Source organism: Taeniopygia guttata, chromosome 20 (assembly GCF_048771995.1).
Source record: "Taeniopygia guttata chromosome 20, bTaeGut7.mat, whole genome shotgun sequence".
Lineage (NCBI taxonomy): Eukaryota > Metazoa > Chordata > Aves > Passeriformes > Estrildidae > Taeniopygia > Taeniopygia guttata.
Genome location: NC_133045.1, coordinates 13,288,978 through 13,307,059, shown reverse-complemented (window position 1 = coordinate 13,307,059; position 18,082 = coordinate 13,288,978). Strand labels below are relative to the sequence as shown.

The window sequence follows — 18,082 nt, the reverse complement described above, 5'->3', positions numbered from 1 at the left end:
TTAAAACTTCAGAATTGACTGCCCCAAATTCTTTACACATGTAACCATCTTAAAGCATCTCCTGGTTATAGAAATTTTTTGGAAAGGCATCTTTGTAACAGAAACCAGAGTGCTCTTTGAAGAACAATTACTGCTGCTCCTTTAATGTCTACCACTTCTCACCAAGGGAATTAAAAGACCTTCACAATATTTTATTAGGAAGAGCAGGACTGGGTGCTGAGCTGCTCTGAAAGGCTGTTCTAGGTCAGGCTTTGGGCAGAATCCCACCTGGAGGAGGAGAGCAGAGGGTTGTGCTCAAGAACAGGATGCTGAGCCAGGGAGAAGCTGAGAATTCCTGCCCTGGATCTGCCCCAAAGGCTCCTCACCCCAGCCCACCTCCCCCTGCATGGGATCCTTGACCCCACTGCAGCTCAGCCCTCCAAGTTCTGCCTCCCAACCTGCTCCTGGTGACTTTGCAGCCCACTAAATGGGAAAAACCTTCGCAGCCAGAGGCTTAAATTGATTTTACAGGTGTTGAGGATGACTTTACACATCTGCCCCAAGACAGCAGCATCACTGCTCGGTGGTACAGCCAGGTTTGGACAAAAAAAACCCCAAAACAGAGCTTGGGGATTTCTCTCTGGAGCAGCTGAGCCCTGGGGTCTGGATTTACAAAGAGAAGCACTGAATGAGAAGAGGATTTCCACCCAACCTCCATCACTGCCTGTGGGGTGGCAGAAAGCAGAAGCAGCAAACACAGGCAGAGCTCAGCCAGAGAGGAGCACACAGCCCCTGTTACTGCACTCACTGAAGTTATGTGCCACTTTTCTGTCCAGCAGGATGTGCTGATTCACTGGAGGCTCGCTGCCCAAAGGCACTGCTGTGTCCTGGATCTGGAACTGCTCACAGAGCCTGCAGACATCTATTTTTCTCTTGCACGGGTCACACGATCCCCAGAGAGATTTCTGAATCTAAAAATACAGGAGGGACAGAGGGTAAACAAAGAGCCAGAAGAACAGAGGCCCTTTGTTCCATGCAAACACAGAGGGACATCCAGGCTGTTTTGTGGCACAGCTGGATTCCTGTCACCACCCATGTCACACGGGCTACAAAATTTGGGTTTTTTGCCTCTCAGTTTCATCCTCACCTTGTCACAAGGAACGACATCCCAGTGGAAGGCTTTGGTTCTCTTTGCTGCTGGAGGGAGGCTGCAGGGCTGTGGGAGGGCAGGTGGGGCTGGTGGCACCTCAGCCCTGCCCGTGGCGGGTGGCAGAGCTGCTGCTGGGGCTGCCAGGGGGGCTGGAGGCTTGCTCAGGCTGCTCCTTGCACAGCTCCCACCCAAGTGGGGACTCTCCTCTTCCTGCTCACTCGGAGGCACAAGAAATTCCTCGTAATCAGCTTCGGGGGAGCTGCATCCCTGGGAGCCCTGCAGGGGCAGGGGGGCAGCGCTGCCTGGCTGGCAGTGCCTCTCCAGCAGGGACACCCACTCCCTCTGCAGCCTGCCAGCAGCCTCTGGCCTGCTGTTCTGGACACTCAGGGGCACCCGCAACCTGGAAGGGAAAAAAGTCATCCAGAAAGAGCAGGCAGAGTAAATAACATCCCGGATTTCTGCTGTCAAAAGTGATGCTCAGCAGCTGCACCGGGCAGAGGAGCCCAGTGCTGCTGGCTCTGGCCTTTTCAGGGTTAACTGCTCTCGTGTTTGGGGCTGGAGAGCTGAGGTTTGGCCATGCACCGACTGTGCAGTGACCTCAGCATCCTTCCTCTCCCCCTTGGCAGGGAGCAGTGTGTTACACCTGGCTGGGGGAACAGGCACTCAGAACCTGCTCACATCTGTCCCAGCAGCTGCATGAGGCATCTCCTCCTGTCCCAGCAGCTGCTCTGGGCAGGATTTCAGTGTAGCAGCTCAGTCCCACCGTGAATTCCTCCTGAGAACCCTCACCAGATCTCTGCAGAGCGATGGGAGGGGGAATCTGTGTCATTCTGGGGGCCTCATTTCTCCAGGGTTGTTGTTTCACTCTGGGACACTCAGACCCTGCCCGAGCCTGTTTGCAGCACCTCTGCTTCCCCAGATGAGGAGCAAGCAGCCGTACTCATGATTTATTAAAAAATATGGATATTGATCTAGTACCAATATCCAACTGTGATGGACAAAATCTCTCTAACAGTTTAAAGTTAGAAAGTGTGTGTTTATTGTGTGTGGGATCACTCCCAAATCCACACCGCAGCTTCCAGGTGATTACAGAGCCCTTTTATCCATACAAGTGTTGAATACCCAAAATACAAATCCATATTCATCATTTTGGTACATCCCATTCCTCATTTCAAAAGCCATTCAGCATGTGTGGTTTGTCCCTTGAAATGGGTCGGTGTCCCTTTCATGGGGAGGGGTCCCAAAATGAGGAACTCAATGAAGTCTTCCTCCTTCTGACCTTTCTACCTTTTCAATGCACATATGACAAATGAACTCTTGGTAGAACTCCCATTCCTTGTCTTCAGTTGGTTTCAGAACAGAGGAGGCCAAAATTGTCTTATGTTCCTAAAAGATATTTGTCAGTTTGTGTATTCTTCATTATAAACCCAGCTAACTCAACATTGTGCTGACAAGCAATCAATTATTAGTTAACTACTAACTCTTAACTTCATCAAGACCTACTCATTTATTTTAATTAACTCGAGTAAGGCTTATCTCTAAAATCTTAGCTGCTCTAAAATCCCGAAATTCCTTGAAATGTCGTTTTCACTCACAGGTAGCGGTGGTCTCTGGTGTGCAGGGAGAAGGTGCTGCAGCTGTCCCTGCTGACCCCCACGCTCCCAGCCTCCAGAGCAATTGTGGCTGCAGGGCTCCTGCTGCCCAGGCAGCAACTGAGGCTGTACAGGGCCAGTTCTCCTTCCCGCAGCTCTGCCAGGCACCTGAGGGACAAGGCAGGGAGACACAGCTCACTCCTCATCGTGTCCTCTTCACACAGCCTGCCCTTTGTTAAAGCACCTTCCAGTGTCAATAAATCTCCACGTTTTTACAGCATCCTCCATGGAACAGCCACAAATACCAAGAGCAGGACATAAAACTTTGAGATGTTCTTATCTGAGAGTTTCTCGTTTTCATCTGACACCTAAATAAAGTGTGACATAAAATCTGAACAGCCTGCCATGCCCAGTGAGAGCTAAAATTAAATCTGACCATCAATTAAAAATCACCCAAGTCCTGTTAATTTTTTTTAGCCATGCTCTGTCCCTCCCTCTCCATTTACTCCGAGGAAGAGGAGGATTAATATCAAGAAGCAAACAACAAGGGCTTTGCTTCACAAGATAAATAGAAATCAATTTTTGTTTGTTAACAAACCTGTTCAGTGTTGCAAGGTAACAAATCCTGGACACACTGGAGGATAGTGTTTACAACACATATAGTGGCAGCCTTTTCAAAGCAATTAAAATAATTTTCTGTGAACTGTGAAGTCTTTTGAGATAATTGCCCTGTGCAGATAATTACAATGTGAATTTTTTTTTCATTAACTAGACAGGATTTTTTTTCCTCTCTCTTTCTCTCCTTTGATGGTTTAAGAAATTTCCAGGTGTTTTAGGAGCTGTCTCAGGTTTGTTTGCAGAATGGGGAGCAAACCGTGGAAAACCACTGGATTACTGAGAATGGAGGGAAAAGTCAAGAGAGAAACAAAGTCCCAGCATCAAAACTGGTCTGAGCACCATCACCATTATTAGATTTGTGCTGCCAGTGCTCCCAGCAGGCTCCAGATCACAACTTTGGTTTTTTGGGTGCCACTACTGCCCTGACGGCTCATTGCAGTGCTTCCATCCCATGCAGACTGGGCATTTACCTTTGCAGTTAAAAAAAAAAAAAAACCAAACTAAATAATAAAGTTATCATCAGCACAATCAAATCTAAATGCATCTATCAGAAGTTTTAACAAAATCCAGAGCTCATACTTCACCCATTCTGTGGAGGTTAAAGTGTTCTGCTGCAAATCCAGCAGCCCTTCGTGGATCACATCACATTCTGCAGCTCTCCCAGGCCAGGACTCCACTGGTCTCTTGTAAGAATTGCTCTGTATAACTCTGCTCAGCAGGTAGATTATCTAGATAATAAGTGGCAGCAGAGAAAAACCTATTTTTCACATTAATTCCCTTGAATAAGACATCAACAGTTGGGTTTTACAAGTACAAAGCCACAGTCAAATGGGTAAAATAAATCAACATAAAATAACCCAGGTCCTTCTATGATGCAAAACTCCTTAACTGCAATTTGGTTTTATGACCACAGTTCTAAAGCTGTCAGTCTAAGGAGAATATAATTTTTCTCTGAAGGGATTACTGTAAAACAGAACTTTTTAATTCATATACAAAGCAGTCCAGGACAAAGTTTCTGTTCAGCTCAGTTCAAGCCCAAGCAGCACTCAATTGATTCAGCTGAAAACCTCAGACAATGCTCAAAGATGAACCGCTGGGTCTTCTCTCAGCATGAGGACCATCCTCATTCATCCTTAAAATGGGGCATTTTATGATTTATCTTATACAGAGGACAAAAAGTGCTTGGAAAGCTCCAATTAGGACTCAGCTGTGCACATCACCAGCTTTGTTTGCTTGTTTAACACCCCCAGAGCTGCCCCCACTCTCCCATCTCATCCTGAGCTGGCTTCACAGCTCCTCTGAACTGTGCCAAAATCCCGAGGCCAAACTCCACCCCAAGCTCCCATTCCTGTTGTTTTGACTTTTAAAAGTTTTTCTTTTATAATTCTTCTGAAAGTTTTAAAGTTCTCATAGAACTTTTTTAGCCTTCTGATAATGTTTATATATTTTACTGGAGTTTTCACGCATTGTTCATGTTAATAATGATTGTTTTGCATTCTTCTCTGTGGGAGGAGAGAATTGATGGAATGTTGGTTTGACCAGTTGGTTGTAGAGGTGGTTTGATCAGTGTGGTTGGATTTCACCCTCCAATCCACTGTCACTTTTGAAATACTACATATTGCCAGGTCAGAAATAAAATCAGCCCTTTTTCTCTCTCAAACTCACCAGGCTTCTGTGTGCCCATTTCATGTCCAATATGAAAATTTCCCTTTGTTCCATGTCCCACGAGAGCAAATCCACCCCTCCTCCTCTGCCTGCAGAGTGCCTGGGACCTGCTGCGTGCCACCATCCCAGCTGGGACTCAGAGTGATTTATTAAAAAAATCTGGATATTGATCTAGTACTGATATCCAACTGTGACGGACAAAAACTCTCTAATAGTTTAAAGTTAGAAAGTCTGTGTTTATTGTGTGTGGGATCGCTCCCAAATCCACACCGCAGCTTCCAGGTGATTACAGAGCCCTTTTATCCATCCAAGTGTTGAATACCCAAAATACAAATGCATGTTCATCATTTTGGTACATCCCATTCCTCGCTTTGTATGCTGATCATTCCAAAATCCATTCAGCATGTGTGGTTTGTCCCTTGAAATGGGTCGGTGTCCCTTTCATGGGGAGGGGTCCCAAAATGAGGAAGTCAATGAAGTCTTCCTCCTTCTGACCTTTCTACCTTTTCAATGCAAGTATGACAAATTAACTCTTGGTAGAACTCCCATTCCTTGTCTTCAATTGGTTTCAGAACAGAGGAGGCCCACAATTGTCTTATGTTCTAAAAGCTCTTTGTCAGTTTGTGTATTCTTCATTATAAACCCAGCTAACTTAACATTGTGCTGACAAGCAATCAATTATTAGTTAACTCCTAACTCTTAACTTCATCAAGGCCTACTCATTTATTTTAATTAACTCTAGTAAGGCTTATCTCTAACTAAAATCTTAGCTTCTCTAAAATCTCTAAATTCCTTAAAATTGGCGTTTCAAGAGCAGTGCCTGTGCCAAACTCACCTTCCTCTTGTCCTCCAGGGACACGGCCTCCAGCTCGTAGTCCTGCCTCCCGTGGAACAGCAGGCTGAAGCGCCTCCTCTCCGAGTCCTCGCAGCCTTTCACCTGGGAGAAAGGGAACTGCTTCTTAATCGTCCCCTTCTCGATGTTAAAAATGGTCCTGGTGTTGAAATCAAGCTGCAAAAGAAAGTTCTGTGTCACTCGAGGCCATCGTTGCTGAAAAGCAAGGGCAGAATCACAATTTTGCCACGTGAAGGTGTTTAGATAAAAGAGCAGAATAAATAGGATTGAAAAATCACATTCTGTAAGAGTTCAGGAACACACAAAATCACAGATATGATTATCTGCAGGTGCTTTTATTGAGAGCTCTGGGAATCAGGGCTACAGACCCAAATCTGACTCCAACACGGCTTTTGAGCTGAAAGTATTTTATATTCTATCCTTATATAACTTACATATTAATAATTAAACTTATATTGTTCTATTGTATACATCGACATTGAGTTTCTCGTGATCTTTCTTAGGCCCCTGTCCACACCTACTACATGTCTCTCCATTTTTCCACTTTATGCTCAAACAAATTATCTTTTCATTCCAAAAAATGGTGGATAATGCTGGAAAAATTACATTTTGTACAGTTAAGACATAGCAAATAAAAACCACCCTGTAACATGCGTGATTTGGACTTGTTGATTATCAAATGTCGTCCAAACTACAAGAAGTTTTAGTGAAATCCAGGGGAAAAACAAGAAACCTTTGTCCCTGACTTCATGAAAGCAGGAAATCACCAGCAGGTGTTGTTGACAGAAGCTGGCTTTATTATATTTTCATACACTGCACCAAAAGTGAGAATTTGTAAAGCTACCTGCAGGATCCGTTTCTGCCACCGGTAGTGTTTGTATTTGTAGATAATGAAGTTAAATTGGGACCCAGTTAACAAATCCTGTGGATCCTGGAAAATAGAACAGAAATCAGCAGCACATCCCACGCTGGGATAACATTTGGCGACTCAAATCCAGCTGTTCTCAGGTGAAATCTCCCTCTGGGAGCAGAAACAACACTGGAGCCCTGCAGGAGAATTCCACACGGAGACAGATGGAAAAATCCTCCTGACTTTTGTTAATCATGTTAATGAAGGTGGGGAGGGACATTATTCCCGAGGGCAGGGACAGGACAAGGGGGAATGGCTTCTCACTGGCAGAGTGTGAGTTTGGATTCAATATGAGGAAGAAATTCTTTGTTCTGAGGGTGGTGAGGCCCTGGAGAAGAGAAGCCTTGCAGTGCCTGAAGGAGCTGCAGGAAAGATGGAGAGAGAGGATTTAGAGCCAGGACACAGGGAATGGCTTCAGACTGAAGCTGAGGAGGGTTAGATGGGATATTGGCAGGAAATCCCTCCCTGGGAGGGTGGCACAGGCTGTCCAGAGAAGCTGTGGCTGCCCCTGGAGCCCTGGAAATGTTCCAGGGCAGACTGGCCAGGGCTTGGAGCATCTGGGCAGTGGGAGGTGCAGAAAGGTGGAACAGGATGAGCTTTAAGGTCCCTTCCCACCCAAACCATTCTGGGATTGGGTTTAATAATAAATGCCCCACATTTATTAATCTAGGACTTGTTGCTACCCTTGGAATAACAAACTTTGCATAGGTTTGAGCTCCTCAATCCAGGAAATGCCACCAGTGTAGCATTTCCATGGAGCGGCCATCCCACAGGACACAGGCAGCTCCAGCCAGTCCCACCTGCCCTGTTTGGTTGGGAACTGGGCTCTTTGAGATTCCCAAACCAGGATTGCATCCTTGAGAGCAATTCAGACACCCCCTCACCTCAGCAGAGCTCTCCACAACATCTGAATATATTACAAAATACATCAAAGGAGCAGCCTCACCTTTTCAGCATACACCTCCTTCTGTGCCAAATGCAGAGCTCCTTCAATGCTCACTTCTTTATTTTTCACCATGTTCATAATTTTGAGGATTTTTTCCTGGCTTAACTAGAGAAAAAAAAAAGTCAATCAAATGTTTTTAGAGACTGGTTTTTCATCTGGCTGTGGAGGATTCAGAGTGCTCGTGACACAGCCACGGTAGCTGCCATAAAATTACAATTTCACTCATATTTTATGTTCTACTGACCACCTGCCCAGAAAATATAATCTCCCTTTGAAACCTGGTCAAAGTCCACAAGATATCAAATATAGAGGGGCTTTTACAACTTCAGAAGATGTGGTGGCACTATCTGGAGATAGAACTGCCAGGGGGAAGCCCTTTTGAGTTAGAAACCCTGGCAAGAAGTGAAAACATCAATTTTGCATGGCAGTCTGTCTCATCCTGAGAGTAAAGCCCTGCACACAGGACAACATGAAAGAAAAATCAGGAGCATTTGAAATGTTGAGGGTGAAGAGGGGCAAACTGCTGTTGGTACGGGGAGGTGCAGCTGCCACGGGGACTCAGTGGAGCACATGAAAAGCCAGAGTTCCACTTCCCCTTTTTCTCTCCCCAAAACAGCAGCTTGAGCTGCCAATGAACTCACACACGAATTTCTGTCACTCCTGAGTGCAGCACTGAATTTCTGTCGCCCCTGAGGTGTGGCTGTGATGGCAAACAGGAACCAAGCACAGGAGAAAGGCGAGGGGAGGCAGCAGGGACACAGCAGGGCAGCTGTGACACTGCTGGCAAGGCAGTGCCACGGGCTTTATGGGGGGAAAAAAACCAATCCTTTGGGCCAGAGGAGTGTGAGACAGCCACTCCTCAGCAGGGATGGAGCTTGGAAGGAGCCTGGAGCTTCTACCAGCACAGCTCTGTCAGAGCCCAGCACATCCCTGGCTGTCTCAAAACCTTAGCAAGGAGCTCAAAGACCTTAGCAAGAAATCAAAAACACCTGGAACTTCGATTTTAACCCGTGGAGAAAACTGCCAACTTTGTATGAAGAATTACAAGGCACAAGGGTTTGAGTAGTGTAGTAGCTGAATTAACAAAGAGTGGAAAAAGGAAAATTTTAAGATTTTTAGAATAGGGTTCAAGAGGTACAAAATAGAGGGATTTGAGCGTGTCCTGGCCTTCTTTGTCTTGTCCTCCACGTCTTGGTGTGATGGTGGCACTTTTCTATTGGTTTAAGGTAGAGACTCACTGTCTAACAAACATAATAGGTATTAGCACAAAATTGTAAACATACTACACATCATTTTAAGTCTATAATGCAAGAGCTGCCCAAGGCTCGAAGCAGAATGCCATAACCTCCTTACTAACCAAAACTCAGCAGCTCAGAGAAAGAATGTTATAGATAAATAAAAATAAACAGCCTTGAAAATGTGATCCAAAACATTCCAGACTCCTCCTTCAGCTACAAAGGCTAGGGAACAAAGATTTTTACAATCTTGGGGTCAGCACAGCATTGAGACCCCAACACAGCTCAGGAACCTGCCAGTTTTTTATCCAAATGGTTCCAAATGGTTTCCTGTGCCCTGAGAACAGCTGCACCACCAGGGGAGGTTCCAATGGTTTCCAAATGTTCTTTTCAAACTCTCCAGGTGGACCCCCAGGTGCAGACCCAACACAGGCTGTGCAGGAGCAGAGGGAAGGGCAGGAGGGTTGGGAAGGGGTCAGGAGGGTTGGGAAGGAGGAATGAGGGTTGGGAAGGAGGAATGAGGGTTGGGAAGGAGGAATGAGGGTTGGGAAGGAGGAATGAGGGTTGGGAAGGGGACAGGAGGGTTGGGAAGGAGGAATGAGGGTTGGGAAGGAGGAATGAGGGTTGGGAAGGGGGCTCCCCTGCAGCTGGAGCTGTTGAGGACCTGCCCTGCTTCTCCCACCCTGCAAACAGAGCAGCTCCTCTGCTGAACACCCAGCAGTGCAGCTCAAGGAGCCACACAGGGTCCCTGAGGCTGGAAAAGCCGTCCAGGGCATTGTCTGCAGGCTGTGATCAATCCCCACCATGTCCAGCCCTTCCCTGGCCACCTCCAGCCAGCCCAGCCCCAGCTGAATTGCCCCATAAAAACCCCCAGAGGCCCAGCAAACCCCCAGGCCCCCTTTTCCCAAACCACACTGCACCCAAAACTCCATTTCACCAAATTTCTGCCAGCTCAGCCACTCCCTGGGGGACACACACACTCTCTGCACGTTTTCCAGCCTCCAAATGAAACCCAGAGCAAGAGAAATATTCTGATTTTGAAAGCCTGGAAGCTTCAATGCTAATAGAAAAGTCATTTAGGGCCCAGAAATGGGAAGAGTGGGGAAGGAGGGAAAGCTGCCTGGTAATTCATTCACAGAAGGTTCCCACAATGACCTCCCTGCTCGCTGCTGGAATTTTAAATGGCCACATATTCACACCTCACAGGCACTGGGTGGGATTAGATCTTAACAAGACAATTCCCCACCGAACAGGCTCTGTGTGAGTAAACAGCAATATGGATCTGTTTGAACTGGAAAATAGAGTTACCTTGAGGCAAAGCTCTGCCAGCCCCAAAGTGCAGCAGCCTATTTATTCAGGATAGCAGCTCCTGAGATGAGCTCAGGAAGTATTTTTGCCTGTTAGGCCTTTTGGAGAAAGGTTCAAAGAATTTTTGCAGCATGATGACAATTTTAATTTCTTTTTCTTTTTTTTTTTCCAAATTCAATATCTTAAGATCTTTTCTTTTTAGAAAGGAAGACATTCAACTCAGTACTCAATTCTTCTTTTTCCTTACCTTGACCAAAGTCTCTTTTAGACTCAAATGGATTTCTGCCCAAGACGTGAAAACAACAAGGAACATTTCTTAATTTGCTTAATAGTGGATGAGGGAAAAAAACGTTTACAAAAGAGAAACAAATCATCTGTGTATTTAAATCCAGGAAGGTTTGTTAGGGAGTCAGAGCCCTGACAGAGAATCCATCCCCAGGAGCACACAAAAGGCACTGCTTGGGGCAGGTTATTTTTAACAGCACCTCGGTGTTTTACACCTCTCTGAAGCCTCTGCACATCTGGAAGCAGGAGGGGAATGTTTCCAAAGCCAAGAGAGGCAAAAAAGGCATTTTTCAGCTCATGAGAACTGTCAGAATTATTTGTCAGAAGTCTGCCTGGCTCTCTTAGCTTGTTGACAATCACATTTCATGGTATTTTTACTTGCAAATAAGACTTCTGTATTAGACCCTGACCTTTATCATTTTGTGTCTCTGGAGCTTTTCTTTCGGCATGACACAATCTTTGTAACGTGCTTGTTTTGGTTATATTTTTCTTAAAAAGAAATAAAATTTTTCATATTATCCACCAAAATGCCACTAAGTCAGTTTGTGTTATGTTGCCTAATAAAATGTGACTGGAGCAACCAAACTGAATGTTTTATACAAGACTGAATAACAAAACTTAGGAAAAAAAATTAAATTCTTCTATTACAAAGCAGGCACATTAAGGAAATACTTGAGATTGTGTTAATAATGCACTCACTTACCTGCCAGGTTACAGAGCTGGTTTAAAACAGATTAAATTTTCATCACCCTCCCCAAATTCAGTAGAGCCACGCAAATGATTTGAAAGAATTCACAATTGAAGGAAGAGCGTGGGGCTCCAGACATTCTCTGGAAGGAGAGGTGAGCTTTTTAAATTTCTGGCCTGGTATAAATTGTGTTTATTGGGGAGAGAGGAGATTTCTGCCCTGCCCTGAGGCAGCTGCCAACGTGCCCTGCCAGGCCTTCCTGCCTCTCCCCATTTCCCTAAAAGGACCCTCTGGAGGGTTTGCACGGAGTCCAGGCACTGTAGAAATATCTCTGGGATAATCCCAGACCTGCCAAGACCCCGTGGAGGAAAAGGGATGAACCCCACATCCCCCAGGTGACTCTGGAGCAGGGCAGAGGGACACGGGGCACTGCTCAGGGCTGGAACTCCAAATCTGCTCCTCTGGTGCTTCTCTCTGACTCTCACCCTCCCCACAGGGTGGCTCTGGCTCCTTGCACCTCCCGAGCTTCTCCAGGGCACAATCCCTTTCCCAAATTCCACAGGAATTTGAGTAAATTGTGGCTTTAGCTCAGCTGGTTCTTCTCCCTCTCATTCCACCCTCCCACAGGATGAACAATCCAAAGCAGAAATGCTCCTGGGATGTGTGTACGTGCACCGTGGGGACACACAGCAGGAAAGGTGGCTCCCCAGCCCCACAAAATTGTCACAAACACAGCCAAATTAATAATAAATAGTACTTTTGATATTAGAATATTATTGTATTGAATAATTAACCATCAGTTGTTGTTAATTTATTGTTTGCCCAGTGCCACATAAATTTACAAACTCCCAAGGGTTCAATCCAAACCAGTGGGGAGGAAAGAAAAGGAAAACAATGTCCCTATTTTTGGTGTGACGGGGTCAGACATCATCCCAAGGGGGAGATCACAGCTCACCCCCCCAGCTCTGTCACCTCCTGAGACAACCAAGCCCAGTCATGCAGAAATCCTGCTCCCTTCACCGAGCAGGAGAGGTTTTCATTCTGTTCTAGTCATGCTTTTCATTGTTAAGCAATCCTTCCACTTGTCCTGATCAAACATTGAACAGCAGCTCCTGGCTGTGCAGGATGCAGAGAGAAGGTGGGGCTGGGAGGGTTTGTTCCAAAATCTTCTGCCCTCCACAGCACCTCCTGGCACTTCTGTGCTCCCAGGAAAAGGGGCTCAGCCCAGGAGGAAATTATCAGGCCAGGGCTAATTGCTGCTTTACAGATAATTGATTAATTTTGAGGCATAAATCTGATTGAACATCACTCTGCCTGCATGCTGAAGGTGTCATTTAAATGGTTTTCAGAACAACAGACACAATCTGGATTGCCCTAAAGCTCCAGCTTGGTGTTATCAACTTCCCTCTCCTAATTTATTCATTTTCACCAGGTTTGAACTCGGCCCAAAATGTGCTGAGTGCTCCCAAACATTTCCAGGGCAGTTTTCTCCTGGAACTGGGGTATCTTCAGTTTCAATTTACATAAAATCTCAAACCAGGTGACTGATGTGGTATTTTTATGTGGCCTAGAGACAGACTAATATTATTTGTCAAAAAGAGCTGCTATTCATCAAATAAATTATCCACCTGTAATAAATTCTGCATTATTTTTGCAGATCCATATCTGGCTGAATAGTATCTGTCAACATTTATTCAAAGAAGAAGGGATTCATCAAACAGGAGCTGGATTTCCTTGAAAACATTGGAAATTCTGCCACTTCCAGAAGGAGCTGGAGGAACCCAAAGATATTTTATTGTAATTTATTTCTTACTGGTGTAAAGGTATGGCATGATTGATTGCAACAACATAAAAATCTCCAAGAATAGTTCTCAAAACCATGAAGATATAAACTGGTGCCCAGTGATGTGTCCATAGTACAGTTCTAGTACCAACAAATTAAACTATTTTCAATATTGAAAATATCACCATCCTGAGGAATCTCACAGCCGTGACATTTCTTAAATTTCCCTCTGAAAAAATGACATTTTGGAGGTCTTTGACACTTCAGATTTTCCCTCAGTCACCAACACGGAGCCTCCTGCTCCATCCGCTCTGAGAACTGTCAGGAAATGACACTTGAAAAGTAATTTCCCTGTGAAAATTCAGGATAAATTGAGTGATGCTGCTTGCACAGGAGACTGATGTAGTTTTGTGCTCTTCACTGTTTCATCAGTGATCTGCTGAAGGACTGGAGATTATGTTTATTAAATTTGTAGATTTTGATGGGCAGCTGGAGAGGACTGCAAGGGGATTCAAATTCCAGACAACCTTGACAAATGAGAGCAGCAATAATCTATAATTCAGCAAGCAGAGGGGAAAAAAAAAAAATCTGGATGTTCAGCAGGAGCTGCCAGCTTCACAAGTAGTGGCTGAAGAACATTTTTTTTGCAGAAAAAGCCCAGAAGTTTGAGCAGCTTGCAGAGTGACAGCAGCTCCCACCATGGTGCTGTTGCAATAAAAGGGAATTTCCCTCGGGGAGATCCCAGACAGCAGCAAAACACTGAAATAAAAGTGCTCAGCACTGACAGAGGATCCTGCTGGAACTGGGGGGAAGATTTCCATGCTTCCATGAAAAGAGCTGGATGAGTCCAGCTCAGGATAATGAGAGTAATCAGAGCTGTGGAAAAAACGGGATTTCCAAAGGAAGGATTTGGATTCAGAGCCTGGGGCAGGCGGGGGTTCATAAAGAGCTGCTGCCAAAAGGGAAGGAGCAGGAGGTGGAGGGGTAAGGAGAAATACAAGAGAAATTCCAGCAAAAGAGAGAAATTCCAGCAAAAGAGAGAAAATCCAGCAAAAGAAAGAAATTCCAGTAAAAGAGAAATTCCAGCAAAAGAGAGAAATTATACCGTAAAAGAGAGAAATTACATTACAGCAAAAGAGGTTCTGCTGAGATGTTTGGAAAATATAAGGATAACATTGAGCCATCCAGGGAAAATTATGGAATCTCTCACCACTAAACATCCTTAAGAAGAATTAAACAAATGCTTTGGCCCATATCTAACCTTGTTTTACACTTTAGCTCAGTGAAAACCTGCAAATAAATGAAGGTTCCACTACTTTTCCAGGGGAAAAGGACAGGCAGAGGTTTAAAAATGTTGGAAAGCTCCATCCAGCCTGTGAGCTTTTATTTCCAAGGCAGAGATATTCCCTGGAAATCTCCTTCAGGCACCATGTGCTGCTTTATCAGAACCAGCCTCATTACCACCTGAATATTTTAAATTAGGCTTGATTTGAAAACAATCCTTCAGTGTGAATTTACCCAGCAATTTCTTGGTGTACTGAGGTACAGTTTAAATGCTCTGCTACAGAATGGACTGAAAATAGAATAAAGAAGGTGGCTCATACAGGAGCATTTCAGTTTGCCACTAAAATAATAGCATTCTGTGCCTTTAGTGATGGTAATTAAAATAACCCACAGTGATAAGAAGTATCAAGGATTATCATATTTGCTTATTAATGTGAGGGTCAGATTAATTTTGTGACGAAACAAATATTTCTGGGCTACTTAACAGCCACATCTGAATTTTTTTGGAGAAAAACATTCATCCTACTGCTCACAATCTCACCTTGTGCCCTCATGTTTTGTAAAAGAAAGATTAATTCTGGGCTGCTAAAGTTACTAAATGCTGAACAAGAGATTTTGTTCTGCTGGAGGTTTGTTAAATCACATTAACACCTGCTAAGCACAAGGTATGCAGTGTGACAGAGAGAAAGCAGCACTGATTTCAGGCACGTTTAACTGAGCATTCAGGGGCTCCACACGTTTCACGTTAATTAGCTGGAATATTTAATGAACAAACCCTTCATTATGTTCTAATCAAAACATGGACTAAGAGCTTGCAAAAAAAAAAAAAAAAAAAAAAGAAGGACCCCAATGAGCATCCATCTGCTGATTTCTGACCTGGCTTTTCCTTTCTCAGGATTCTGGGTTGTTAATAAATCATCCCAGCAAAATATTGAGGTAAATTTCTCCTTGTCCTGAACCCTGACAGATTCAGCAGGATGTGATCCTTGTCTGTACAAATGGTTTTGTGCTGTTCTCAATACTTGCCTATAAAAATGCACCATGTTTTAGATTCCTCAGGATCAGCTACCTGGACATCTATTTAAGCTGGGACTTAAAGTCAGAAAATAATTTCTGTTCAAGAAAAGGCTTGGGAATATTCATTGTGCTCCCAGGAGAATGAATATTGGGAATATTCATTCTGCCACTTCCAGAAGGAGCTGGAGGAACTCAAAGATATTTTATTGTAATTTATTTCTTAATTACAAGGCATAAAGGTATGAGGTGATTGTGACAATATAAAAATCTCAAAGGAATTTGGGCAATATTGAGACTGGAACAGGATACATGGAGCTCCAAATGGCTCAGGAGCAGGAAATTTAACTTTGGGTGATGATGAGGACACCTCACGTGCTTCACCCCTGTGCCTCAGGTGCACATTCATGAATACACATATCAGAAAATATGGACTCATTTGGCCTCATTTAAATAGAATTGATCCCTTGGTAAGTATACTGTGAAAATCCACTTAAGCTACCTTAGAAAGGACCTGGGAAATTAAAAAAAAAAAAAATAGGGAAAAAAATCAATCACCTAAGAGAGGTGGCCTTTAAGAAAAAGACTAATGAAAATTGTAGGGGAAATCCGTGGGGATAAAGTACTTTAAAGCAGTTGATTAAAGTAAGGCAGGGTGGAAAAGCACAAGGGTCTGACCTTGCACCATGATCTTATCAGCTCTCAGATGAAAAGCCTCAGGAAGACATAAAGCCAGCTTTCAAAAGAAGTTCACAAGAAGTTTAAAATCCATTTTTCTCAGGCCCAGTTTGTCTCTGTGGGTATTTTGGTGCTCCTGCAAGCTGAGCTCTGTGCATGTGCTGTCCTGCAGGCCTGGGGGGTGACACTCAGTGACAAGTGGCACCACCTGGCCGTGGTTTCCTGTTGGTTCTCATTCAGTAAAACCCTCTCTGGTAGGAAACATTGGATTATTTCCACCTCCCCAGCAGCACAAGAGGGAAGGGGAGAATTCATGTGCCAAGCCATGAACACCTGAGCCAGGGCAGCAGGGAAAGGGGGATGCTGCAGGGCTGGGCTTGTGCCTTCCCAACCCCAGCAGCTCCTCCAAAGCGATGGCAGCACCTCAGCATCTCCTTCCAGCACTGCCAGGTGGGAGCTGCACTTTTATGGCACTTCAGGTGTGTGGCAAGCTCAGGAATTCAGCCTTTGGCTCACACATCCCTGCTCCTGCACTTTTGATTTTCCCCTCTGCCTCTGCTTGGAGGAGAAGAGCTTTCAAAATGTGAAAGGGCAGCCCCTGCCCTCTTCCCCTGTGACAAACCAGAAAGCCATAATTAGGTTTTCCTCCTTGTTTGTGGGATTGCTCTGGGGTTTGCCAGAGCCTGGCCCAGCAAATCTCTCACACTTGAGGAACAGGGGAGCCAAGCAAGCAGGGCTGGATCCCCCCAGCCCTCACCCTTGGCCAGCCAGGAGAACTCAGACCCTGCACACAACACAATGCTTCTTTTCCCTGATTGCTCCTTTCCCTGATTCCTCTTTTCCCTGATTCTTCTTTTCCCTAATTGCTCTTTTCCCTGGTTCCTCTTTTCCCTGATTGCTCCTTTCCCTGATTCCTCTTTTCCCTGATTCTTCTTTTCCCTAATTGCTCTTTTCCCTGGTTCCTCTTTTCCCTGACTCCTCTTTCCCTCTGCCAACCCCATCAGCTGTCCCAGGCACAGAGGAGCTTCCCAGGACTCAATTCTCCAGGTACCAGATCCAATATTGAAACAAGCAGGATGCTCCAAGTCTCTGTGTGTGGCAGGCACTCAGACAAATCCACATTGCTGATGTAAGCTCAGTCCTGGCATATCAATCACCTCAGATTCCAGCAGGATTAGCAAAAGACTGCTGTAACATAAAGCACTTTTTCTCCCCTCCAATTACTTTATGGAAATTTTTAGCACAGATAATATAAAGTGTTAATAAATCCTCTCTAGGGTGGCAAGAGAAAGACTGATTTTCTCCCCTTGTATCAGGAAAACTTTGCACATTTCAACTTTCTCAAGAATAAAGCACAGAAAAATATTGTCTCCTGCACACCTTCTGCAAACACTCTGTGATATATGAGAGCAGGCTGAGCTCACATCACGTAATAGTCCATTACACCAAACCCTACTGCAAATTCCTTGCCAGTAAAGCACAAAATCATCCCCAGTTTCTGATAAACCACCTCAGCTATGCACAGCAAGCAGCACTTCCACACCAGCCATAACACATTCTGCCTTTACCTGTGAAAAAGTGTCTGCTGTTCTTGTATTATCCATGTCTGGGGAAATTCTATTTGTTTCATCAGTATCCTACAGGGTGGCAAAGAGCAGTTTATTCATGAATCACACCTGCTTCCCCACAGCATGCTGCTCCTTCTCTCTCTCTCTGCCTCTCTCTCTTATGAAATCTTGCAGCCAATGGCTTTCATTAAGTGTTACTTCCTTTTATGCTGAGAACTGAAAGGAACAATAATGATGCTTTGCTTCCTTATGGCAGCTCTGTAGAAAGACCAAAAAAAAAAAAAAATAGAAGTTGTTTGTTTGCTTTTCCCGAACTGATATTTATGTTCCAGTGCCTTCCTGAAATCATCAAACCCTGAATACTGAAATTATGATTTATTACTATTTATTATGATTTATTACATTGCATTTGTCTGAACGCCCAAATATGTCAGTTCCCAAATAAATTCCATGCTAAATGTGAGGAATTTTGCCTGAGGAGCTACAAACACAATGCTGAATGTTCCCAGCAGTGTTTTTATGCACA

At 44.6% G+C, this 18,082-nt stretch overlaps 1 protein-coding gene across 1 annotated transcript in view; it reads right to left on the bottom strand.

The window, feature by feature from the left end:
• The window catches only part of LOC115497921 (disheveled-associated activator of morphogenesis 1-A), a 28,252-nt gene extending 10,497 nt beyond the window's left edge, over window positions 1–17,755 (bottom strand). Inside the window, exons 1-8 of the mRNA XM_030288743.4 lie at window positions 17,557–17,755; window positions 7,714–7,818; window positions 6,702–6,788; window positions 5,840–6,013; window positions 3,919–4,067; window positions 2,725–2,889; window positions 1,127–1,529; window positions 788–950 (exon numbers count right to left, since the gene is read on the bottom strand). Coding sequence (XP_030144603.4) covers window positions 788–950; window positions 1,127–1,529; window positions 2,725–2,889; window positions 3,919–4,067; window positions 5,840–6,013; window positions 6,702–6,788; window positions 7,714–7,818; window positions 17,557–17,592 — 1,282 coding nt within the window. The 5' untranslated portion in view covers window positions 17,593–17,755. The remainder of the gene's footprint in view (window positions 1–787; window positions 951–1,126; window positions 1,530–2,724; window positions 2,890–3,918; window positions 4,068–5,839; window positions 6,014–6,701; window positions 6,789–7,713; window positions 7,819–17,556) is intronic.
• Between the last annotated feature and the right edge of the window lie 327 nt (window positions 17,756–18,082).